At 39.8% G+C, this 26,673-nt stretch overlaps 1 protein-coding gene and 1 long non-coding RNA gene across 4 annotated transcripts in view; one reads left to right on the top strand and one right to left on the bottom strand.

Annotated features, from left to right (window-relative positions):
* Window positions 1-26,673, top strand: part of LOC126293363 (uncharacterized) — a 1,719,051-nt gene that overhangs the window by 808,072 nt on the left and 884,306 nt on the right. The gene's annotated exons all lie outside the window — the stretch shown is intronic.
* The window catches only part of LOC126293359 (uncharacterized), a 299,009-nt gene that overhangs the window by 73,435 nt on the left and 198,901 nt on the right, over window positions 1-26,673 (bottom strand). For 2 of the 3 annotated variants that reach the window (XR_007552274.1, XR_007552275.1), the window contains 3 exons: window positions 26,058-26,223; window positions 15,769-15,957; window positions 11,260-11,381 (listed from right to left, as the gene is read on the bottom strand). Coding sequence is in view for 1 of the 3 variants with exons in the window: in XM_049986565.1 (XP_049842522.1) it covers window positions 11,260-11,381; window positions 15,769-15,957; window positions 16,684-16,740 (368 nt within the window). In the remaining 2 variants the exon portion in view is untranslated. Of the gene's footprint in view, window positions 1-11,259; window positions 11,382-15,768; window positions 15,958-16,683; window positions 16,827-26,057; window positions 26,224-26,673 lie in introns of those variants that run through there. The other variant, XM_049986565.1, reaches the window with a different exon arrangement.

Raw genomic sequence — 26,673 nt, 5'->3', positions numbered from 1 at the left:
GACCGCGTCGTCTTACAAAGTATTAAAACGGTACAAATACCGGCCGAGTTGCAGCTCTGGCGGCTTCCTCTTCTGAGCAATCGAATAAAGATTGTAACCAGTGCTCTTTAAGATCATGTTTTTATTGCTTTATTAGAGCGAGCCGTCCCTGCCAGCAGCGAGAAATAAAATTACCCATGGAAATACTTACTTAGCAGCATAAAAAAAGGTAGTGCTCTAGAATAAGCGTCTGATTTCTGTTAATGTTATTCCGGGCGTGACTCCAACGAGCACTAGATGGCAACAATAAATAATCGATTTTGCAGTGAACACATAGTGTGCCGTGGGCCGATCACTCTGTTTTTAAAATAACTGAAAAGCCACGATCGCTTCAATATCGGTTACTAGATGACCGGTTTCAGCACTCTGAAGGTGCCATCACCGGATATGTGAAGTTATAATATAACGGGTTTAAGGGAGGGCTTACATGTGTTAACTATATACATTACAATTATTACAGAACCACATACCTGAAACGTGGATTAACATTTATAAAACCATATGGACATCATGGCACATGTGGCAGACTGTCTGATAAAAATCATTGTCACAACCAATGAAAAATAATAAAAAATGCTGTCATGGTCGTTCTTTCCATAAAATATAAAACCAGACGAAACTACCACTGCTCGCCTAACACAGGTCGGCATCATCACTGCCCCATTCCGCGCAGACTTACCTGCTGTGATTCTAGCGGTTCACATCCGGCCACCAGATAGCGCTGTCCAAGCAGCGCACACACAGTCCCACGGTGCAACCACTCATTACTACTGAAACACAGCTTTACTATAACTGCTTGTCTCATACTCATGCAAAGCCCACATTTCTGCATACATTTCCTGTACATACTATAATCAGTTGTGTCTTAGTAGTAATGAGTGGACATAGCGTGGGACTGTGTGTGCGCTGCTTCGACATCGCTATCTGGTGGCCGGTTGTGAACCGCTAGAATCACAGCAGGTAAGCCTGTGCTGACTTCAGTTTTATATTTTATGGAAAGAACGACCATGACAGCATTTTTTATTATTTTTTATTGGTTGTGACAATGATTTTTATCAGATGGTCTGCCTCATGAGCCATGATGCTCATATGGTTTTATAAATTTTAATCCACGTTTCAGATCCGATGATGGCACCTTATGAGTGCTGAAACCGGTCATCTAGTAAACGATGTTGAAGCGACCGTGGCTTTTAATTATTTTAAATAAATAATGGTCTCACCTCCACGTCCAATGAATAATAAAAAAGTGCTCACCGCACAAATTTACAGAAAACTAAAATTGAATGTTTTCAGTTCAGTCACTCCGCCGGCTGGAGTGGCCATGTGGTTCTAGGCGCTACAGTCTGGAGCCGAGCGACCGCTACGGTCGCAGGTTCGAATCCTGTCTCAGGCATGGATGTGTGTGATGTCCTTAAGTTAATTAGGTTTAATTAGTTCTAAGTTCTAGGGGACTGATGACCTCAGACGTTATGTCGCATAGTGCTCAGAGCCATGTGAACCAAGCCATCAGTCACTCCATCAACGAAACTACTATCTGTTAATGGCAAAATAGAATATATTCTGCAAATTACAACACAGACACAGACACAACTCCCGCAATAGTTATTTTCAAAATAGGAATGTTAAACTCAATGCCCTTTCGAGACGCTACTATAAACGTATCAGCCAATAATGCCAAGAGTGAGGAATTAATAGTTCAGTTACGGCATCATTTGTCAAAAGTGCACCGCAGTTATCCGGGTACTGGATGGCGGATTGGAAGTTCTTTTACGACGATATGGAACAAATTTTTCCACAATTGGCTAATAAAAAGGATTTCTCCACAGTGCCCGCCCTTCTTGAGTTTCTCGCTAGCAATCTGAACTTAACATTTGTCCTCACTTATATCTGAAGTTGATATGTTACTTGGGAATAAAGCAAACAACGTATCTAACTGTACCATTTGATAGAGGCCGTCCTCAGAGTCGTCCTTTGCCTTTAGCAAAGGCTACCCAGCGCGTTGGAAACAGGTTAATTTACTATTTCAGTGTCCTATAAGACGACGTGGCAGAAGTACTTTAATGAGTATAAGAACTGTAGCGCCTGACATACGAAGAATTTTCGTCGAAGGCCTAAAGGCTGTTAATATAAATCTTAATATTAACGCGTTTTATGAGCTATTTTTTTCATACCTTTTGATGTTAGATTTAATGACAGTACTATATTACATCACACAAAACCACACAAGAAAACTGTAAAATAATTCGAAGAGTTCTTTAAATGTCTTTATAGAGAAACAGAAGAACGAGAGACCAGGAAAGATAAAAAATGACGTTACTGAACATTCGGAAGCAATGCAAGATGATATTATTTGAAGTTTTATCGGCGTGCTCCCGGGACAAATTTATTTCTTCCTCCTCCTCAAAGCGAGTCGGTGACTGAATTAAACCACTTGATTCACTAATGTGCTCTCATTTAAATCAGTCATAGAAACGCCGAGATTTCAGCTTTACGGTTTGCAGCTGAAAGAGTGGAAGAAGAAATACAGGTGTCTCAGATACATCCACGAAACACGACGGAATACAATGCCAGACAAGGTTTGTAAAAACACTCAAGGAATGGAGAAAAGGAGAGACAACAGAAAATGGCTGTTTTTAATTACTTGTGTCCAAAGCTGCAGAGATAATCATGCATATGTGTTTCGTCTTAATTTATTAAATCATCACCACTTGCCTGAAATGGTTACGCATTTTCATTTGTATGCAGCACTTTCACCTTACGTATTCTGCTGCTGTTCGTGTCAGTTGCGAATGGTTCTGAGCTAGGTCTCTTCCTTTCAGTACATATTTCTAGAGTTGCACTATATCAAAAATACGGTTCGGTAGATCTACTTCACTATATACATGATTTGGTGAACAGTAGGGTTACCGGTAGTATTGCCAGGGAAAGAAATATAAACGAATGTGTAAGAAAGAAAATGGCAGCTGAAGACTTCTCTTTGTATTTTTTATTTGTTTTTTTTTTGTTTGTTTGGTTGTTTGTTTTGCACATAAATAGAACCACACATCATACGATGTTAGCTCACTGTGTTTTTGATATCGTTGCATAATATAAACTTAATTTATAAGCAATAAATATTAGTTGATCGCGTAACTTCTATGCTTTTATGGAACCAAAGCAATTACTTTTGATGTAAGCGCAGTTTACGTGCACAAAATACACGATGTTGTACTCAATAGAATACTCATCATGATCGAGAGCAAGAATTTCTTATTATTTTTGATAAATGCTAAAACTTTTTATGAATAACAGAAACATGTTTTATTTAAGATAGACGAAGCATTGAAGCGATGTTTGAGACTTTGTTTTTGTTCTTTGTTTTTGTAATTTTACCTCTATGTTTAGGAAATAGCGTTTTCTAATGCTACATTATCAATCTGTATTCTTTCCTTTATTTTTGAAACAACATCCTTCTGTTTCACGGTAAAAATCAACAATTTTCTAACCAAACCTGAATTAAAGACTGACAGTTTTAGCTTCGCTATAAATACTGTATATCCTTAAGCAACAGACAGGAGGATAACTGTGAAACAAAGATGTTACCGAGGTCATCTGGCCCTTTGTATGTCCTTACTCATTTCTAGACGTTACACTGCTTCCGGTTTTTAAGGGAATCTAGTAAGGCACTGATCGCGTACGTAAAGAAAGTGATCGCTATGTGGTTACGCACGATACGTATGCAACACGCCCAACGCACAGGTATCGTGAGTATTACCTTAACTGACCAAAGGTTCAAATGGTTCAAATGGCTCTGAGCACTATGGGACTTAACAGCTGAGGTCATCAGTCCCTTAGAACTACTTAAACCTAACTAACCTAAGGACAGCACACAACACCCAGTCATCACGAGGCAGAGAAAATCCCTGACCCCGCCGGGAATCGAACCCGGGAACCCGGGCGTTGGAAGCGAGAACGCTACCGCACGACCACGAGATGCGGACTGACCTAAGGTAGAAGGAGAATTGCTTCAGTCTACCCTTGCTCACGGCAGACGACGGCGGCCTGTGGTAGTTTTACAGCACTGTGTGTTTCGTTACTTATCATACGTGTTGATGTTGGTGTACATGTGCTTTTGCTGCACTGCTGGCCAACGACGGTGAATTAAAAAATGGAGGCGTAGATCGCCTGTTAAGCTGCATGACAGTGCTACACACATACACACACACACACACACACACACACACACACACACACACACACACGAGAGGCGCGACAAAAGACGGAGAGATTAGTGCCATTTATTTATCGGAAAACAAGTTGTGAAAATATGGAAAAAAATCTCGATGCGAGTTTGTTCTGTATTTTAGAAACAGAAATGGAAGTGTGTCCTTTAGTCTATGACCAGATGAGAGAAAACGTAGAATTTGTCAGAGGATATAAGTTACAGCAAGCAACATTTTATTTGTGTAGAAATCGTGATGAGAACCTTTTCCATCTATATGTGTTGTACGTAAAAATAAAATTGCATAGTTTCATGAAAAAGAAGTCACTGAAGACGTCTATAATGTAAGGACGAAACACATCTGGAAAGTAAATATCATACGGCAGCCATAATAACGCTTTTGTTTATAAAATGAATATGTAACTATGTTTGTTGCTACCTCTGGGAATGTAAATCGGTAGTACCACTTCTATGAGACTTTGTCTGAATAGTGAGAAATTTAGAAGTAATATAGATGTCACGTAAATAAATTTCATATCGCTTAAACGACTCGAGCCAATCCTAAGGGAATTTTTCAGACTGCGAATGCTTATTATAGGAACACACCTGAACAACCGTATTTCTGCCGAGGAGATTGCACTCTAATACCGCTCAACTTCACCAATGAATGACAGAAATTTGAAAGTGGCGTGAAAACAAAGTAAAATAGCGTTACAGTAAAGCATGACCAACATGTCGAAAATGAAGCAGTATTAATTCACAGAGAAGCAATAGAACCACTGGATGACATATTTAGACCCGATTGAGACAATGCGCGCATGGACACTAGAAGGAAATAAATAGGGGATTAAGAATGACCTGTGGTTATTTTAGTAACCTAAATAGGACTTTCGAAAGTAAGTACGTGTGCCGCAACGTCCAAAAGCATTTTTGGGCTAAATTATCCACTTTTTTTGAGAGGAAAGATGATTTCTGAGCTCGTCTAAGTACAGAACATTACCAGTGCTATTGCAAGCATAGTCGGTAGCTGAGTGTCTAACGTGTCAGTCTAATACTGAAAATCCTGAGGTTCGATTCTCACTAGTAGCAATGTGTTTGACTCGTATTTAAGTTCTATGGGTTCGATACCCGACCAGATCGGGAATTTTCTCCGCTCAAGATATTTTGTGTGTGTGTGTGTGTGTGTGTGTGTGTGTGTGTGTGTGTGTGTGTGTGTAAAATAGAAAGAGAGAGGAGAGTGTGCGCACGTGTTTTTGTGATCATTATTCCATCGTCATCACAGACGCGCAAGTCGCCGAAGTGATTCCAAATACAAAGACTGGAATCTGTCTAAAAACGCCTTAGGCACATGTAATTTTTTCCTTATTTATTGTCAAATGGAAATGCTATTAAAGCGAATCATAATGTAACTGAAGATAAATCGCCGAAAGTCATTCGCTAATTCCTTTGAAATATTGACATTCGAGTAGGCGCGTGTTTTTATATACATACTGGAGCGTCATACTGCCTATAAATATTATGTAAAATAATTCATAGTATAGCTACAATCGTTAATCACATTAAAATTTCGTTTTGAAACGGAAGCACATTTTTACTTACATTTTACTTTTGTGAGTGCTTATGCACTCAGATGAGAACAACAGAGTTAAAAAAATTTGCATTGTTTTTCAATGATCAAGTCTCAAATATCTCCAGGTCTTCAAACACAGTTTTTTTACAGTTTTAGAATGGTACTACCTTAGGAAAGCGATTATCTGGGCACTAATCTTCCAGTCCTTTAAATATGGAGTTAATCTATACAGGACTTTTTCTGAGTTTCTCCTCTGAGACACGGACTTCTATTGCTAAAAGTGCTAAGAAACTGAAAGTTGCCGTGAGAATAATATGAGGATACGCAGTGAATCAAAAGGAAAGACAGGACGACAAAGATGATGGAACAGACTGGCGTCGAAATGGAAATGTAACGGAGGTCAATGAGATACAAATGTAGATGAGAGGATGCTGAATGAGTCCAAGCAGTTGCCTGGTAGATCCCAAAGATAAGCTGTGACCCAGAATTCGCCCTGATGGAAGACGAGTTGATGACATCAGAAAATACGGAAGTGGAAAAGTGTATGAATGGGAGGCATGTGTTCAGCAGCTGAAGGCAAATAGCTCATGATGTTGATGATGATGCTAATGATTCTTATGGCAATAGTACAATTATTTTATCTAAATTCTGTTGCAAACTTTTAATGCAGTCTAAGACAGTGACAAACAAGAGATTTTATTTCACTTTAGCAAATTACATGGTTTCTGACCTACTATATAGTATTGTGGGCAATTACACAAGACGATTCTTCGACCAAAGACAATGAACTGCAAATACTGTAAGTAAGATTTCCCTGCCGCATGAAATTTGTCGTCTCGGTCGAAAGCTACGAATTCAATCTCCCTTTTGTCGCCATAAGGACAATTGTCAACAAATTGCATAAAGTAAACAAAGAACATGGCTGCTCGAAGCATTAGAAATAATTAGTAATAATTTTCAAAAAGAACATGTAATACTGAAAACCGTCCCATTCACATCCAGAAATATATTGACTCAGTTTATAGACATACTGCTGTTTACGAATAAAAGAATTTTTTACTTGTTCACTTGTTTATTCATCCTTCCACGATTAGGGTCAGCAGGACATCTTTTACTTGTAACCAGGTGTTCTGCATCATGCACTTGACGTTCAGTGCTACATACCCGTTATAAGAAGTCTTACACTTAATACTGACTCTAATACTCAGAGACAGCTATAAAATAAATAGCGAGAACAGTAATAGCTACAGCAAACCGACGTTTCTGAGGAATGTGTTAAGAATGAGCAGTAGCCCAGTTCCTCCCAGTTTGTAACAGATATTAATGGTTTTGTTCACGTTATGCTTCGTAACTGTTGTATATTGTAAGAACCATAAAACATATCTCGCATCGCAGTTACATTGTGTCGTAATTACTGTACGATATTTAATATTACTCCGTAACGTATTTCTGACGTTCAAAAAAAAAAGTGGTATTCCGTAACTGGCTGTGGAAGTACAACAAATCAACAAATTACTACATACGGCAACTAAAGAGCAATCCTGGTTTTATCACTTACACATTTTATAATTTTCCCAGTTACTAATGCAGTGGTTATAATTTTGTCTTCCTTTCTGAAGAGCTTCATCTAAAAAATGACATAGTAGGATGCGAGGTTACATACCGTTAGAAATACTAGTAACTCACAACAAGTGATAATAGTATAATGTAAAAGAAACTGATGCTATAGTGGGTGCTCGAAGCGGGAAGTGTCATTCAAAAGTAAACAGGAAATACTGACTGACTTAGTGCAAATTCTGCAAGAGCTACAATACCTGTTGTAACTGTAGCAATATTAAACTACGTTGCCGTCGATAGGCCACCTGATAATTACGACGCTTTTTACTGTTGTGACAAACACTTCAGTACAAGAGTTTATTTTGGTGAAATCCACTCGAAAGATTTTATTGCTTTTGTATTTACTGGTGAATTGTCTAACATTAGGAGAGGGCAGTTATATAGACAGACACAAGGTAGAAACGACCTCTGTATATGAAAATATGTAAGTGCATTTCGCCGTGGGAAGCGTGATAACAGCAGATTTATTTACTAGTTTGAGTGAAGAATTAATGATAAATCTGTGTGTGTATGCAACGGATATTCAGATGAAGACTTTGAATAAAGCAATGAGAAACCATGATCAGTAATGTATATTCTGTGGGAAGTGTGAAAGTGAAGACTGGAATGCGTTAGTGTAATGATAATAAAATTTGTTACTACATGAGTTCAAAGAAGTGGAACAATACCAGTACATGAATAAAACTAAGTAGATCTTTCCCGGAGAAGATGGTCAATGTATAATTCATAATTTTTCAATGATTATTAAATGCCGCTGAGTTAGGTATTACTTTCATTCAATTTCACAAGGATTTTTGACTCTGTTGACTGGGGAACTGTACATGTTTTAATCCGACAAGTGAATCTATCTGATTCGTGAAACTATAACTGAAGACGATCCCAAAGTAAACCAAATATTGAAATATCAAAATCTCTCTATTATGCAGACGAGTAAGACAATGCGCTGTTTTATATCTAATCATCTTAAATCTATTTTGAAGAAAACTGTATAAATATGGAAATGAGAAATGTAATTTACATTTTTGTTTAACGGCATTCAGTATATCGCGAGATGGATACCACAGTATAAAATATGTACCCGTTATCAGTATACCTGAAAAAAAGGTAAAAACGTGCATTGAGAAACTCTAAATTTGAAGGATGCACTGTTTACACGACATTAGAAAGTAACTGCAGTCTTTGGGAAGGCTTCGTCCTCAGATTTAGCGCATCTGGCAATTATGTTTGGGAAACATTTAATTCCTAACGTGTATTTTACCAGCGGTCTGCAAAACAACTTTAAAAAAAGGGCCTGTAATTACTTCAGTTCCGCGGCCTACAGAATTACAAAACTTGTTTACAGTGTTACACGTATAGCGAAGTATTAGCCTATATGATTTGCTACCTCCGTTGCGGGCATTTTGTTTGGATGTGTCGAACAGTTTACGAAATATTATTCGTGTTAGGCATATGTGGTTCTCAACGCATATTCACTCTATACGTATTCGATTTCGGGATACGGTAGGTTTCAACTTTTCCACAGAAATGTTTCTCTAATAATATTGTCGTCGCTGTAAAAAGAGTCTTTTAGGCAGTTAACGAATTTCACATAACCTGTCTGTATTGTTTGATTCCTACTATTATGTTTTAGGCATATTATGATTGTGTAATCCTCATTGTAATACATTACGATAAGTTTAATTACTTTGAAACGTATGGCTTGTAATAAACCGTGAACAGATTCTGACAAAGTCAGCAGATGCGCCGCCAGTTAAGTTACATACAATTTGAAAACAATCACTGTGAATAGAAACTATTTCCGCTTAGTGACGTCAAAAAAAATCGGCTATATATTTAGGTTTTATGTGCACCTTATTCCAAGGATCGGGAAGTTGAACCTACACATCTTTCGGCGTCGTTGTCATTAGAGATTGATCGAAAACTCAGGTGGAAAATGGTGTAGTTAGAGACAATCCAACAAGTAATGAGACGATACTGGCAATAACTAGAAACAAGCTAGGGAAAGCCTAAATCGGAACTGAAGACAACGACAATCAAATTCACTCCCTCCCCCCCCCCCCCCACCCCCAAAAAAGTGTCCAGTGGGTTAACCAGAAAGCTACCACGTACGGCGTTTACGCTGATATTCGTGTGTTATTCCTGTTACTGATATTCTCGCCTTGGAGACAGTGCTGTCCTGCCCCAAGCAGAATATTTTTCTGCAGTTTACATTTACATTAGTTGCTGTGTTAACGTTTCATACGCATATTCGATTAGTTCCTGTAGGAAAATCATGTAACGACGAAGTTACAGGCATATCTGTTCCGAAAGAGTAAGCGATGAACTTCGAATATAATCAAGAACAACGAATAACCAGTAAGGTCTACGTTACGTGTTTTAATTTCAACTGGATTTTACGCCTTATTGCTGATTTAGAGGCAGAGTAATGAATCTCTTCAGCAATGAAAGACGGGCTGTGTGTGTGTGTGTGTGTGTTTGTTTGCGCGCGCCTGCGTGCGTGGTTACCAACATTGTGTAATATCGAATTAAAAACAGCCCACAGTTGCACTAAATTCTGTTTATTTTAAACCTTGACCATGGTTTCTGCTATAATAATATAACCTTATTCAGAAGTCATACACATTAATGAATGAAAAATGTCTTAGCCCAACGGCTGCGTCAAGACCAATAAAATAAATTCAACAGCCATAAGCCTGTTTCGAACATACGTAAATTTACATAGGTTGTCATATGTAATTTTACTTATGTTCGAAACAGGCTTATGTCGGTTTGTATTTTATTGGTCTTGACGCAGGCGTTGGGCGAAGACACTTTTCATTCATTAGTGTGTATGACTTCTGAAGAAGGCTATATTATTATAGCAGAAACCATGGTCAAGGTTTAAAATAAACAGAATTTAGTGCAGCTGTGGGCTGGTGTTCACTCGAGACAATTTCGTAGCGGTTGCTCTTGCCGCTGCCATGATGAAAATAATGAACATTGTGTTACTAATATACTTCGGAATAGACTTTCTCATTTACGCTGAAATAAAGAATCTACGCGAACCCCGCTACGACATTTATGTTTAAAATTGAATTTTCCATTTTGCTAACAACATTTCTACTGACTCCAAATATTTCCATTTTCGTCTCCGAAATCGGTCTAAGTACTACAAGTAAACATAACTTAATAAGGATGAAAATTTCATTTTTCAAGACACATTTAGCAGGCAATATTCAGCCAGCGGCATACGCATGTTGTTAAAAATGGCGCAATTACTATATTATAAAAATGTTTAATGGCTCTACACCTACACTAATGAAATTAGCTTAATATGTAAGATGCACTCCACATTAAGTTTTATGCATATAGAATAAAGCGACGAATGAAAATTTGTACCCGGGTCGGGTTCGATTTCCGGCCTTGGTACAAATTTTCACTCGCCGATCAGTCAATATACATAAAAACATGTGTGACTGAGACCAGATAATTTTTTGAAATTTCTACAGAAAGTGTAAAATGCCCACAAGCATAGCCACGGTCTAATGCACGTTGTGTTAGCAATGAATAGATTAACACTATATTTTCTAAATAAGTTTAGAGAGGAAATGTTTTGTTGTTGTTGCGAATTTGTGATTTTCCCTAAATTGAAGTTTTCACTTACGTCAAGTGTTGATCAGTTTTCTATTTCCATAATATGAGAGAAACATTTTTGTTAGTGCCGTTCACATTAGGAAAGTAAGTCGTCATTCTAGTTTAGAAATAGAGCCATGTCGCAGGTTTTCTATCTGAACTATTGTCCCGTCTAACAGTCAACGAGTTTGACAGGCGTCACAGATAAAGAAATACTCACGGCGTTTGCTTCGTGTATGGAATTTTGTACCGTCCTTCAGTTTTCCTCTTCGTAACTGCTCTTCTGTGGCGTTGTCTTCTTTCGTTAGGTTGTTTCCATATTCGCTTTATAGCCGAATTCGCCTGTGAAAACAACAGTAGTGTGAAATACTGGCGAAATGGTGAACAACTGTTTACCTCGAAATAGCAGACGAAAGACTGGAATTTTATAGAAAATAAATTCGTAACCAACATTTCTTATCTACTAATAGCCCACAAGTAGGAGTTTAGAAGATGTAGACAGATCTTTAAATATTTTTGATATTGTTTAAGAATTTTTTTGTGTTATTCTTAAACTATATTTTTTCAACAAATAAAATTTGTTGTAACAAGAAACGTCAAAAAGAAATTATATACAAATGCAGAAAGAGCAAGAGAGTTGGTTCAGTAAAACAGCTTCTTTTGCCGGTGAATTTCGTTGTCATACAAAAGATATCAGGACTTCGTAAATGCAAGAACCGTGACAGGTGCTTAAACGCCATATTTCCAACTAGCAATCGATTAAAGGAGGATAAACAAAAACACACAAAACCAGGCATTCAGGTTTTTGACCCGCTTGTTCATTACTGTACAACAAAACAGAAAATACGAGCAGACAACGCAGCCACACTTCGGAATTCAAAGACTCTTTTAAGAATTATTGTCAACAGTCACCGTATAGATCGATTGCGCGCTTCACTAGTTGATGGTGGGTACACAAAGATGCAAGCAAGACTTTTTTCCGTATCAGCTACAACAGACAGATTCACATTTCAGTCTACCGTACAAAAGAACAAAGAAAAAAATTTACTACACAAACTTGCTTTTGTAGTTTAACGGGACTTTTCTTGTGCTCACAAAAACTAGCATTTTGGGTTACCTGTACTATCAATCCTGTTCGTTTTCATTTATTGTTCTTCTGCGTTTAGAAACGTAGATTTATAGTACCTAGTGCATTTGATATTGACAAGTAGATGCCATAAAAGCGAAAGTGTCAAACGTGAAAATGTTTTTACATCTGTGAAAATCTCAGCCGCTAATTTCAGCAAATACTTACCCTCAGGCCATTGAAACAGAAGTATATGATGAAAGAAAATCCCATTTTCTTGGGACAGAAAGATGAAAAAGCTTACGAAGCTAGTAGACAAAACTATAATGCTACACAAATCGGCAAGACATAGCCATAAGTAACATAAATGGACATTGGTAGGTAATTTATAGTAAGATCTGCCACAGCACTTGCTGCAAAAAGCCAGACGGTATTTCTGGACTTTTTGCAGAGAAGTAGAGGTCTGCAGAATACGAGGATATTATTCTGACTAACAAAATGCTTCTTTTACAACAGATGGTTTTTCGCCATTCTTCCTTTCCTGTTCCCAAAGTTCGTCAATAAGCGCATTCACGTAAAGAAATTTCTGTGCTAGGAAATCGCTTCAAGAAGCTGCAGAATCTATACAGAAGTAGATCTAAGCAAAGACGATTTAGACTTCACCCCCTGTCAACAAGTAGGTATTTAGTGGTGGATTACGAGTTTGGATGGAGGACTGATGCGGGAAGCAAATCGACCATGTCCTCTTGAAAGGAATCATCTCAGCATTTATTACAGTTTAGGAAAACCGTAGAAAATCTATATCCGATTTGATCGGATGGCGATTTGATCCCACTTGGCCTACATGCGAATCTGTCGCCACCTCTCCCTGACAAGAGGAATTAGTAGAGTTGTGTATACTGGCGGATAGAATTAAAAGTTAAAAAGTATATCTGTACACTGTGCCATAAAACTGCTATATTCCACATGCTTATACACAGGCTATAAATTACAGTATTCGAATGAGAATAACGCAGATTCAAAACAGACTCCCTTGCTCTGTGATACTAAGTACCTGATGCTCCCTGAATTCAGTGGTGTAATTATCATAGAATACCACTTCACTACATTCTGTACATTAAGGAGACCAATTTACAGTGCGATTGTCGTGCTACTAACGATACTTCCAAGTCCTTGACCACAGATATTCCGATAATTTGTAGGAGGAGGAATGTCCAATGAAACACGTTTTTAATTTCGTATACTCACGAACCGCTGTTTCTGATGCTCCTAGACTCAACGTTTAAAATGTAGCTAACTGTAGGGGCGTATGCTAATATTCACAAACAGGCACGGGTGGTAGCTCCTTTATCCTTTCTCTCTCTCTCTCTCTCTCTCTCTCTCTCTCTTTCTTTTTTTTTTTCAACTGTGTATATAAATGTTGATAGCCCTAGCGAGTTACGGGAAGCGCTGGCAACAAATACACCTGTGTATTCTGCCAAACGAAAGACGCAGTGGGAACGCTAAATACTGTAATCTAAAATTAAATGCAGCCCAGGACACTGAGGAAACGCTCCTTTACACGTGCAAGAATTGCAATCGTTATTTCGATGAACATGTAGTGACAGTCGGGGTATCGATTTTTCATTATTGGCCTTGGCAAGAAACCTCACAGCCACGTCACGTAAGCAGTCGTTTAATAGAATACGATATGCCTTGTATTCGGCAATGTTCGTGATAGCCAGGAAAGAAAACAGCTTTTTCTGTTTAGCATTTCTCGACTCCAGCGTGGCCACTATATTAACTTTAAATTATAGCACGTACGTGTAACAACCGCCTGTTTTTGTAGACGGTATCGAGTGTAAATGTGATATTTAACATTGCGTCAGTTGTGAGAGGGAAGGCCGGGGAGAGGGGTTCAGTACAACTGAAGGCGGACGTTGTGAGTAGCCTTTTGTTTCCTTTCCTAATTTACTGCATTTGATAAAAATGCAAAGTTGAAAGGAGTGTCCACAACGCGAAGTCAGTAGTGTTTTGCGGGCGAGACTCATAAAGGGAAAAGTTACGTCTAGTGTGCTAACAAATTACTGTGTACAAGCGAATGGGATATTCTGAGAGTCGGAGGTATGAGCCAAATACAATGATTAATATACGGGCAATGACAAGAATTTCTCAGTGTGATTATACTTAGGTGATGTTGAAGTGCTAGCATGTGTTTAGAGATCAGTTTGATTTAGCATCTGTCTGTATTCCTCGTAAGTAGAAGCCTGCGATATCTTTTTATGGATTCGCACAAGGCTGTGTTTATAACGAGACTGCTAACTAATCAGACAGAAAGCTTGTCAGGTAGATAAGCAAAAAAAGAGAATAAAGCAAAGATAAAAAACAGTGAATTATTTGTAAATTACTTTATTAACAATAAATTAGACTTCCATACTGTTCTTATTAAGTTGCAGAGTAAGGCTAAGATAACGTTGACAGCGTTCGCTTTTCAAAAAGATAGTACTAGCCTTTCATAAATATCTGGAGGACATCTTTCGAGGAAACTGGTGGCCGTTGTAGCACAAAGCAAATGTTAAGACAAACGAAGACAATGAGGGGGAGAGAAAATTGGCAAATCGCAAAGAAGATGTCTAGGTGTCTTATAGATATATCGATAGATGTAAAAAAAAAAAGGAAGGAAAATGCCGAACAGATAGACTTCGGGGTACTTCTCAGCAAAAACAGTGATCAATTACTCTCAGTAATGGCTTAGAGACAAGAAAGGAAGCTGGTGAATTGTTTCAGCAGAGCGATATATGGATTGGATATAGGGACACTGGCGAAACTGTGTGAAAAATTAAGCTGAGGCAACAGAAATGCAGAAAAATAAAACAGGAAATGTACAGGTTTAGAACACATTTTTCTATTCAACCTATGATTTTCCGTCTTACTTATTGCTGAACGCAACCTCATGAATACTACATTTACAAGTTTTTCCAACTGAGTAATTTCAGTTATAAATCTACGTTGCTGATACAACCATTTCCATTTTGCATAGATTGTTAATAATTTACGATTTCCGAAGGTAGCGTTCTGTTGAAAAATAATTGGCGGAATAATACTTTATTGCAACGGACATAATATATTTGCAATGCTATTTTCTCTGTGCATTTAAGAGTCAAGGGACATCGCGACCGAATATGTAACTGGTCAGCTTCCATCACGTTTGGAACTCCTTATCACAGCACTTAGGCATGAACTGTAAAGAGCTATAGTTCACATATTTTACAAAATAAACACTTCAAGAATGCGTTGAAGTCTGTTCATTCCGAAGAAAGCAAACGTTAGGTCACCCATTTCCTGAAATCAACGTTGTTTTTCAATAAGCAGAAAATAACGGTACGAAAAACGAAACGAAAATTAACAGTATTCGAAAAAACTTAGGAAAAAAACCACAGCAATGTAATAGAACGAACATATGCAAGAATGGATCGAGAAATATGATCAAAAAGTTTAAAACTTTTCAAGTCAGATACAATAAATAATTCAAACATTGTAAGTGATGAAAAGTCAGAGACTGTAACGGACAATGAAATTAGAAAATTTTTGTGATGTGACAAATCATAAAACGTCATATTTATGAATTTTTTGGAGACTGGAGCTCAATGAATTTTACAGTACTAGTTTCAGCGTAACACTCACCATTAGATGGTCCGCCCCGATATCTGAATAGTCAGCGTGACGGACTGCCGTCCTAAGGGACCCGGGTTTGATTCCTGGCTGGGTCGGGGATTTTCTCCGATGAGGGACTGGGTGTTGTGTTGTCTTCATCGTCATTTCATCCCCATGCAGCGTGCAGGTCTCCCAATATGACGTAGAATGTAATAAGACCTGCACCGTAAGGGGCCTGCCGGTCAATGACGCCAACGCTCATTTCCAATACCATTAGATTAAGTTATCAGGTAATTAAAAATTAAGACAAATTAAGACCAACGAAAGACAATGAAATTCTAAGCAAAAATATGTTCGTTACAGAGTTATACGTACACTCATATTTTTGTTTATACGAGAAAAAAAGAGCAACCACAAGGCTGTCCCGTTCATTTACAGGGAATGCTGTTGTGTGAGTTATATACTGTAAGTGTTAAATTTTTCCTTACTCAGCACGCCCATATGTACTTGCACCTCTTCTGGCCAGAGGACAGAACACAAGTCATCGCACTGTAATACATGTCGAAACGTGAGACACTGTTGTAGTTTACTAGCCAGAGGTCAGTTTCCTGCCATGCATCGTGGTTTCGCATTTCTTTGAAGAAAGCGCCTATTGAAGCGAACTTTTCTTTTTAAAAAACATTATATACGTAATATTGCATTTTTGTTTGCGCAGTTCTTCAAGTTGGTGGTCAATAAAATAGACGAGCTGATATTAAACTGCCGTTTCGACCAAGGACTTCACACTGACACAGATACTCTTGAATAATGGGATATTAATGCATAACATTGATGGAATATATACTGTGTGCACGTTGAACCTTCGTTGAAGCTATGTATTCCGAACCCACTACACTCCCCAAACCTTTCTTCGTGTCGCAATATGCTCTGCATACAATTACTTACGTTTAGCAGTTTGTGACTACGTCCTGGTTGTGTCTTATTGGCGGACAGCGCGATCATTCTTTCTGCTTTTCATCTCACAATAAACTGGTGCGTGGTCAGTTTCCAGATGGTTCAGAATACTTGTTGGCAGAACCATTTCATAAAACGAGATGGGGGGATGGGGGAGGGGGGGGGAGAAGGGATGGGGGTAGAGAATTAAGAAAAAGGGCTATAAATCACGTTTATTGTTACTTACACTAAACATTTCGGGCACCCCAGTCGTCTGGTCGTAATATTTAAACGAACAAGTGATACACGATATATATATACTATTTTGTGGGAAAGCTGTGGCATTGTTAATCAGAAAAAAAACTCGTTGAAGGAGGTTTAATCACTCCAAGGGGGCGCTGGGAAGATCCATAAGAAACCTGGTTAAAGTTATTTGGCTGCTTGAATTAATAAGTCATGCCTTAGACTCAACTAAAGCGTTCACTGCGATATTACTTGCTTCTGTACACTATTTTATTCTATCTAAATGTCGGACCTGATGCTCCAGCAGTAAGCGCGGGGATGCAAATCGGAAGGTCTCGGGATCGAACCCTGGTTGGGCCACGGAGTTTTTCAGTCTGCCGTCAACCTAGCTTTAAACATCCAACGATGTGAAGATTCTGCACACGCGACGGATTCGACGCCAAACTGTACGTGTTTCCCTTTCCCCGGAGGAAGGATCAGGAGATTAGTCTTTAACATAACGTCGACAGCTGTGTCATTAGAGACGGAGCACATGCTCGGTTTGGATAAGCATGGAGAAGGAAAGCGGCCGTGCCCTTTAGAAGGAACCATTCCGGTTTTTGCCTTAAGTGATTTAGGGAAACCGCAAAAAACCTAAATCAGGATGGCCAGACGCAGTTTTCAACCGTCGTCCTCCCGAATGCGAGTTCAGTGTACACTGCACCACCTCGCTCGGATACTTCTCCAGCAGCATTACCGTGGCAGGTTAGGGCCACGTAGGTCGCTGAGGTGCACCTAATTGAAAGACTGGCTCCAAGCCCTGGAGTCACACGGAATAATTGTTATTGATATCGTAAATAACTTACTTCCACGTATTAAATTTGCTTATAATTTTTGTGTTATTAGCACTCAGTTAAAGTTAACAGTATAGTGGTTAATTCAAATGACCGTTCCATAGCCGCGTTTCTAGTTAGAGTTCTTTCTTTCATTGCTGCTAGTTTCGAGGTCGCATCCCCATTCTTAATATCTCATTCTCGTTACAATCGCTCAGCGTGTCGTATTGTAACCTGGATTCATCAATATCAACAGTTAGAAAAAGATGATGATCATGATAATAGTAATAATAATAATAATAATAATAATAATAATAATAATAATAAATCTGTTGAGAGAGAAAGTATAGTCAAAATAACCTGAGAATTTGGTGTGAAGTCTAAATTAACACATTTATTTGTGAAACACATCCAGACAGAGTATCGAAAGAGAAAGTGGTCGAAGTGTCTCAGTCCTTCGAAATAAACACAGGTGTACGGCAAGGTGACAAACTATTGTCATATCTTCGAAATTACGTTAGGAAGAAAATAAAATAAGATAATAAAAAAACCTCACTTTTGCAGGTAACGTTGTTTACTTTCTGAAAATGTTTCATCTCTTGTAATAGAAATCATTCTTTCACAGTTTTTAGAGGAAACAGCCAGCAGGATCAGCTTAAAAAATTTTGCAAGAAAAAGGCAAGTTCTTGTGAGACCTTAAGAACGCACAGAAATGTTTGAAAACGGAAACTGGCCTTAAACAGAAGGTAAAAACTTAGATATATCGGGGATAAAATGCAAGAAAACGGTTTGGAAAAACGTACAATAGAGGAAAGAACACACAAAACTAGAACAACATAAGGTATGGCAAAAGAATTTTACAATAAAAGTTCTTGTCCCAGAATGCAAAAATGAGATATTACAAAACAGCAGTGAAAACGGAATTTCTGTATGAAAGCAAATGCCTAGTATTAATTGATAGTTTAGATAAATTAGAAGTACTTGAACGGTGATTCATTGAGAATATATTTCGCCTGCGAAATACTACATATAGTTGGAAATTAAGAACTAACGACTGCAAGCAGTAAACATATCAAAAGTAATGAGGAAATGAAGACTGGTATTTTTGAACATTCATGGCGAAAGCAAGACAGTGCATTAACCAAAAAAATCTTCAAGTTATAGTGTGGGGTAAGAAATCAACAAGTTTCATTCACGAAGCGAAGAAAGATTTAGAAGTATATGTACGACAGCTGAAGAAAAGGCTGTCAGAGAATTGCCAAGAGAAAAGTACTGAATATGGAAGGATTGCAAGGTAAGACAGTGAAAAGAAAAGTGGTCTGAGGTAGACAGAAGACAGGAAGAAGAGGCACAATGAACAGATGAGAGAGTACTGCAAGGAGAATGTTGGCTGGTTGCAAGTAGGACGCCTACACTGAGGATTCCGTCCGAACTTAATTATGTGTGTGGACAGTTCATCCATCCTGAGAATCGATAGTCTCGAGGGTTCTCGCCTGTTACCGACGTTGATACTGGCGAGACGTCGGACCCGGGAAGTCCAAGAATTTCGAGAACATCCAAGTCTCAAGTTAGAGCTCGGGTAACAAATGAAGAAAAAATATCTTTTCTTGCGATATAATTACAAATTAACACTTCTGGAAATTTTTTCCCTTGTTTCCAAAGTATAACATTGCTTCCTGCCAAATTTCGTGATTGTATGTTAACTGTAGGTACCGTATATGTTTTAATGAATGTTCGCAAGTATGAAAATATGTGACATAAATGGCAGTATCTTTCGATTGCATTTACTTGATTACACCGCCAAGGGACTGTACACGTTAGTATGCGACATAAATCTCAACTTGGTACGTCCTTCCATTCCTTACAAAAAGAAGGTCTGAACAGACAGACAGTCCAGTAACAAATTGAAAAAAAAATACCGTGAATTACAAATGAAAAATTTTTTGATTTTTTTCCCTTTAGTTGTGCTGTAAAACCTTGCTTCTTCCAAATTTCAATATTGTAGATCCGCAGGAAGTACACTATAGCTATTAATGAGTGAGTTTGCGAGTATATAAAGTATGTGACATAAATGAACCTATCTCTCGATTGCATTGACTTAGAAGCTTCGATCTTTTTCTCTGCTAAGACAGTGTAGACGTTAGTATGCGACATACATTTCAACTTGACACGTCTGCCAGTTTCTTAGGAAAAGGGCTTTTAACATTCGGACAGAGAGACAGACAGGTGGACAACGAAGTGGTCCAATAAAGGTTCCGTTTATACCGACTGCGGCACGGAGCCCTAGAAAGAACAAGGAATATTGAACTGGCCCCAGATTTTTAGTTGGCCCATCAGAGAAGGAAAAAAAAAAGAACTTAGTGGTAACGTTAATATCTAAGCGACGATGATGCGAGGTTGCAATGTGATAGGTTGTTTGTTTGAACGAGAATAACGAGTTGGTAATAAGGCTAGGTCCTCGAAAGTAGTAGTGCGGAAAGAAAGAAATATGAACTAAAAAGTGCAGCTAGGGAACTGTCATTTACTGAACACAGAAAAAATACTCTGTCAGTAATAGAACCATACATAAAATTTTTGTTATGAAAGTAAAAATAAAAGTTAACACAAACAGTAAAGCATAGCGACCCATTACGTCTGCAAAAATTATGTTCCTGGTCTCACTTCCTCTGCTTTCAGTGCGATGTAACAACGCACGGTATACATTTCTGACATCGTCACGGTGGGGGCGACCTGCAGTGTTACGTACATTGAATGAATTTACACGTGCCAAAGTCTCTAGACTCCTTTATTCATATAGATTACCGGTTTCTGCAATCGCCAGTTGCCATCTTAGGATCTGCAAAAGACGAGCCCGAATATGATAGGATACAGCAACTAACATTACAGCACATATAATGATATCCTAGATTTGCAGGATGTGGAATAACAATATACGTATGTTTACGTCATTACACAATTTTCGCATTCAGTACAGTATGTGGTGCTACACAGTGCTTGGTATTGTGAGCTGTACTAGAAGTCGGCATGTCAGTGTTAAAATAACTGCTATGTGAGCATATTTTATTGCCCCGAATACAACCACTCACATTCATCACCGCTTTACAATTGACAGATGCCAGCGTAAACATGAGTATTGATACATAGGTACAGCACATGGCACACTGCTAGTAGGGATCGATATTATAGCCTTACATTCGACTAAGGCATGGATCTGCTATTCCGTATCCCTAAATTATTATCATAACATGTTAGCCAAGCCACTATTGTAAAGTTATAAAGGGACTGTCTGTAAAATCAGGTGCTACGTAATACATAATTTATACATAAATCTTTTAAATCATTTTAGAATCTTTTTTTAAATTTATTAAAACTGCTGAAAATCTTTACCAAATTTTTCTTTATATGAAATCACATGTACTACTTACTGTACTGATTGAGAAGATTGTGTAATGATATAAACATTGTATGTTGTTGTTGTTCCTTGTTCTGCAAATATTGTATATAACTGTGTGTGCTGTTACGTTACTTGCTGTGTTCTAGCCTTGTCGGTCCCGTCTTTCACATATTCGAATATGGCAACAGAAACAGGCAATTCATAAGAATACGCGGATCTTGGCAGTAGAAAATTTTTTCGCTCTTCATAACAAGTAGTATTTTGAGTTGAAATGCGATTGTATTCAGTCACGCGGGAGGGGTGGTTGGAAATATCTCTGGACAGTGCTTTGCCCGAAACTCACTTGGAGTACACACACACACACACACACACACACACACACACACACACACACATACGAGAGGGCGCGTGCACAATAAGTAAGAAGCGGCAGTAATGTAAAGATTAGCGTAATGCTGCATGGACAGCAAAAGTCGAAGTGTTAATGCAGAAGTTGAGCAGCTATGGAGAGAGAGTGGACGAGTGGCTGTGAACAGCTGGGTAGAGGTTCCGGGACTCGCGTGGCCCCGCCCGGTGCGGCTCTGCGCTGCCAGTGGAGAGGCTGGCTGTGGCAGCCGATGCAGACGGCGGAGGCGGCGGAGGGGTCGCCGAGGAGGGGATGGGTCCCAGGCCGACCCGGCCACACCGTGCCCACAAAGTCGCGCGCCGCTGCCTGGGCGCGCCGCACTTACTGCGCTGTCTCTACAACAGACAGAGAACGGCCGTGAGGGAACACACCAACGAGACAATTACCACGCTACAGAAGGAATTTCTCATCTCGATGAGTAAATATTGTAAACCATGCGATCAAAAGTATCCGGACACCACCAAAAGGACACGTTTTTCATATTAGGTGCATTGTGCTGCCGCCTACTGCCTAGTACTCCATATCAGCGACCTCAGTAGTCACTAGTCATCGTGAGACGGCAGAATCGGGCGCTCCGTAGCACTCACGGACTTCGAACGAGGTCAGGTGATTGGGTGTCACTTGTGTCATATGTCTGTACGCGAGATTTCCACACTCCTAAACATCCCTAGGTTCCGACGAGATAGTGAAGTGGGAACGTGAAGGGACACGTACAGCACAAAAGCGTACATGCCGACCTCGTCTGTTGACTGACAGAGACCGCCGACAGTTGAAGACGGTCGTAATGTGAAATAGGTAGACATCTATCCAGACTGCATCCGGGTCCACTGCAAGTACTGTGACAGTTAGCCGGGAGGTGAGAAAACTTCGAATTTCACCGTCGAGTGGCTGCTCATAAGCCACGCATCACGCCGGTATATGCCAAACGATTCCTCGCTTGTTGTAAGGAGCGTAAACACTGGACGACTGAAAAGTGGAAAAACGTCGTGTGGAGTGAACAATCACGGTACACAATGTGGCGATCCGATGGCAGTGTGTGTGTATGGCGAATGCCCGGTGAACGTCATCTGCCATCGCGTGTAGTGTCAACAGTAAAATTCGGAGGCGGTGGTGTTATGGTGTGGTCGTGTTTTTCATGGCGGGGGATTGCACCTCTTGTTGTTTTGCGTGGCACTATCACAGCACAGGCCTACATTGTTGTTTTAAGCACCTTCTTGCTTCCCACTGTTGAACAGCAATTCGGGGATGGCGATTGCATCTTTCAACACGATCAAGCACCTGTTCATAATGCATGGCCTGTGGAGGAGTGGTTGCACGACAGTAACATCCCTGTAATGGACTGGACAGAGTCCTTACCTGGATCCTATAGAACACCTTTGGGATGTTTGGAACGCCGACTTCGTGCCACCGCGCGGGATTAGCCGAGCGGTCCAGGTGCTGCAGTTATGGCCTGTGCGGCTGGTCCCGGCGAAGGTTCGAGTCCTCCCTCGGGCATGAGTGTGTGTGTTTGTCCTTAGCATAATTTAGGTTAAGTAGTGTGTAAGCTTAGGGACTGATAACCTTGGCAGCTAAGCCCCATAAGATATCACACACATTTTTCGACTTCGTACCAGGCCTCACCGATGGACATTGATAGCTCTCCTCAGTGCAGCACACCGTGAAGAATGGTCTGCCATTCCCCAAGAAACCTTCGAGCACCTGATTGAACGTATACCTGTGAGAGTGGAAGCTGTCATCAAGACTGAGGGTGGGCCATCACCACATCGAATTCCTGCATTACAGATAGATTGAACCAAGAACCTGTAAATCATTTTCAGCCAGGTGTCTGGATACTTTTGATCACATAGCGTATGTTACTAGTTGCATTGACTGGGATGTTAGGTATCTGCCACACACAGTAATTGACCCTGTACCTTCTAACTATCTCACAGTATTTTTGGAGAATTCCGCTTCTGTAGTTACAGCGGAGTTTTCATTGTTTGAATCAGATCTGTTTGAGCACGACTCAAATTGTTGGAACAGTTTACGTGACAGTTCGGCAAATCTCGGGTTCTGTTCGATCTTTCGGTCGGCGCTCGATCTAATGACATTTGTTCGTAATATATCCATGGCTTGCCGTAGCGTTTGTATGGCGCTGTGGATTTTTGGAATAAAGGTAACTGTGAGACAAGGATTAAAGTGTCTTCTGGGGTATGTGTCACATGTAACAACGGCAAATAATCAATAATTAAGAGTCTGCAATCATGTTTCTGGACAATTCACTCGATTTCGCTAGTGCGCGATCTAGTCACGTCTGGTGTTGTTATATCCGAGAGAGGTTTTACGGCTGTAGTTTATTCTCACAATAGGAATTACAGCCAATTTACTACATTATATTTCGTTTCTTAGGCATTTAATTTTGCATAAATCTTCTTAGTTGTTTCATCTGAATGCAGAAATTTGAACTAATTCAGACAAGAACTTTCAGAAAATTTTGGTAAGAATCTTTTCTCTTAATACGGCATACTGAATTCACATATATTTCAAATCAGATTACGAAAAATGTTATGTAAACAGTGATTGTCTTCTTGTCTTGAAGGTAAAGTGAGCAAATTTTCATCAAGATCGGGATAAAACTGTAGATTTGTATGACTTACATACTATAAATTGTTTGTAATATAATTCCAAAATTGACACACAGGTTTTTGTCCAAAAAATGGGCGAAGAACACTTTGTCAATTGGGTGGCGGGAGAAGGGGGAGGTGGGGAGTGGAGTGATGTGTCTACCAAACATGAATCTGTATCTGACTGTGTGGAGTTTGTTCCCGCACGCTCAAGCTGGGAAATGCTACCCCGGTCGCCCTCCCTGCTTTACGAACACACACACACACACAATGTTTACAAACACTAACACGTAGAGCAATATTAGACGTTACCAAACCCACATAAAATAAAGAATTGTTACAGTGAGCACTGAAGATGTTTTAAGTAAAGCGAAACGCATCTAGCTGAAATTAGATTTTATTATAGTCGCAAAAGACGCATATAATGAGGTGGACAAAATAAACTGGCCCAGAAAATATTTCATGCCTCTTAAGATAAGCAACCAAACTTATTTCATCCACTCCTCGGGACAGATGATGTAAGTTGGGTTGCCTACTTTAAGGTGCAGGACATACTTTCAGGTGCAGTTTTACACGGTCCATGCACATTAACGTGAACATCTCCTATGTTCAGCGTGAACGTGCAATAAGCACTCACAGACGGCAGGTGGTATCACTAGTGGTGAGGCTACATAAAACGTGTCGGAAAGGGGGAGGGCGCATAACGGTGCAGTCGTTGTCGTAATGCGGAAACGGACCGATTTAACTGACGTGCAAAGGGGCATGATCACAGGGATTTTGGGCTAAGGATGGAAGCATTTCTGAAACTGCTAGGTTGGAAAACTGTTCAGGTAGCGTGTTGGTTAAGGTATACCTTGCATGCTAAATGGCGCTGTGCAAGACTGGCTAGAGGCAACTGTGCTGCAACACAGGCCACAGATGACAGTAATGAAAGACGGCTGCGGAGATGTGTGTGGGTGGAAAGACATCAAACTGTTGAGCAGCTGACATCTCAGATGAACTAAGGGGCTACCAACAGCATCTTCTCAACGATCGTTCAGAAAACATAGCCACGATGGGCCTCCGCAACAGGTCCCTGGCTCATGCACCCATGCTGACTGCTGTTCATTGCTGATGAAGGCTGAAATTTGCACGCCAGTACGGTAGCTAGACGTCCACTGACTGGCGACGGGTGTTCTTTTCAGATGAATCACGTCTTATGCTCAATAACAGAGATGGCCAATTGTGGGTACGGTATGAAATTTTTGCAAACAAAGGGTCCGTGTCGCTGGATGGAGCGTCATGGTATGCGGAATATTTTCATGGCATTCCTCGAGTGATTTAGAAATTCCAGCAGGCACAGTAGATCAACACAATTATGCATCTATCCTCGGGGCCGTGTCCACCCTAACATGCAGTTTAATTTTCCTCGGCACGATGGTATCTACCAGCACGACAATGGAACGTCTGACACAGCTAGCAGTTTTCGTTCGTTGTCCGAAGAGCAGCAGGATGAGTTTACCGAACTCTGGCTACCACCTCACCAAACTCCACGGATTTAAACCCCATCGGAAAGTTGTTGGGCCATCTGGATCGGGCAGCGCACGTCAAGGATTCTCAGCCGAGCGATCTAAAGGAGCTTGCCATGACACTAGAGTCAGCATGGCTCCACATGCCTCTCGGTAACTTCCAGAACCTCACTGACTTCCTCCTTGCACGTCCTGCAGCTGCAAAAGATGGTTATTCAAGCCCTTAACAGATTGTCACATTAACATGACACAGTGTATATCGCCCAGCCTGTAATAGTCACAAATTAGTGTGTAAAACTATAACACTGTACAGACCTCATGTTGCTGCTTTGTTTAAAAGAAGAAAGCTGGTCGTAAAATTCAGGATAAATTTCAGAAGTTGAAGCAAGTGGAAGCGATAGCTTCCCAGACATTACTTACTCGAGCCATGGGTCGCACCGCACTTCTGGAGTGTGTTGAGCGGATGTAGCACGTATTTTCTGATATATATCAGTGTACATAACGTACTGCCACCATGTACTAGGAAGTCTCTTTCAGGACTGCTTGTTGCGATATCACTCCAAGAGGCGGTTTTCGAAGAACGTTGCTGTAAACAAACGAAAAATAGTCATTAATTACCATCCAAGCAAAAAAAATTATCTTTATTTTCTACAGGCATTGTTTCCGTTTGCATCAGCTACGACTGAGCCTATGTATTCATTCCATTTATCGTCTCCTGAACTTCTGTGGTTATGCACGATTTCTGCGCATATTTCCTTAATGAAGTCTCCTCGGGTTATCAGCAGAGTCGTGGCGTCGTATTGTCGTAGCGTTTCGACGAGTTTACTACACGTCATCTTCAGGCGAATCGTCGGATTCATGCCCCGTTCATTCCTTTATAGCTACAGAGATTGACAACTAGGAGACTCATAGAAAGCTTGGGACAACACTACGCCACGACTCGGCTGATAATCCGAGAAGATTTCATCATATGCTCAGAGCAAATGAAGTAGTTAATCTGACGTTGAAAATAAAATTAAAAAAGATTGTATATAAA

The sequence above is a fragment of the Schistocerca gregaria genome, chromosome 10 (assembly GCF_023897955.1).
Source record: "Schistocerca gregaria isolate iqSchGreg1 chromosome 10, iqSchGreg1.2, whole genome shotgun sequence".
Lineage (NCBI taxonomy): Eukaryota > Metazoa > Arthropoda > Insecta > Orthoptera > Acrididae > Schistocerca > Schistocerca gregaria.
This window is presented reverse-complemented; position numbering and strand designations above follow the sequence as displayed.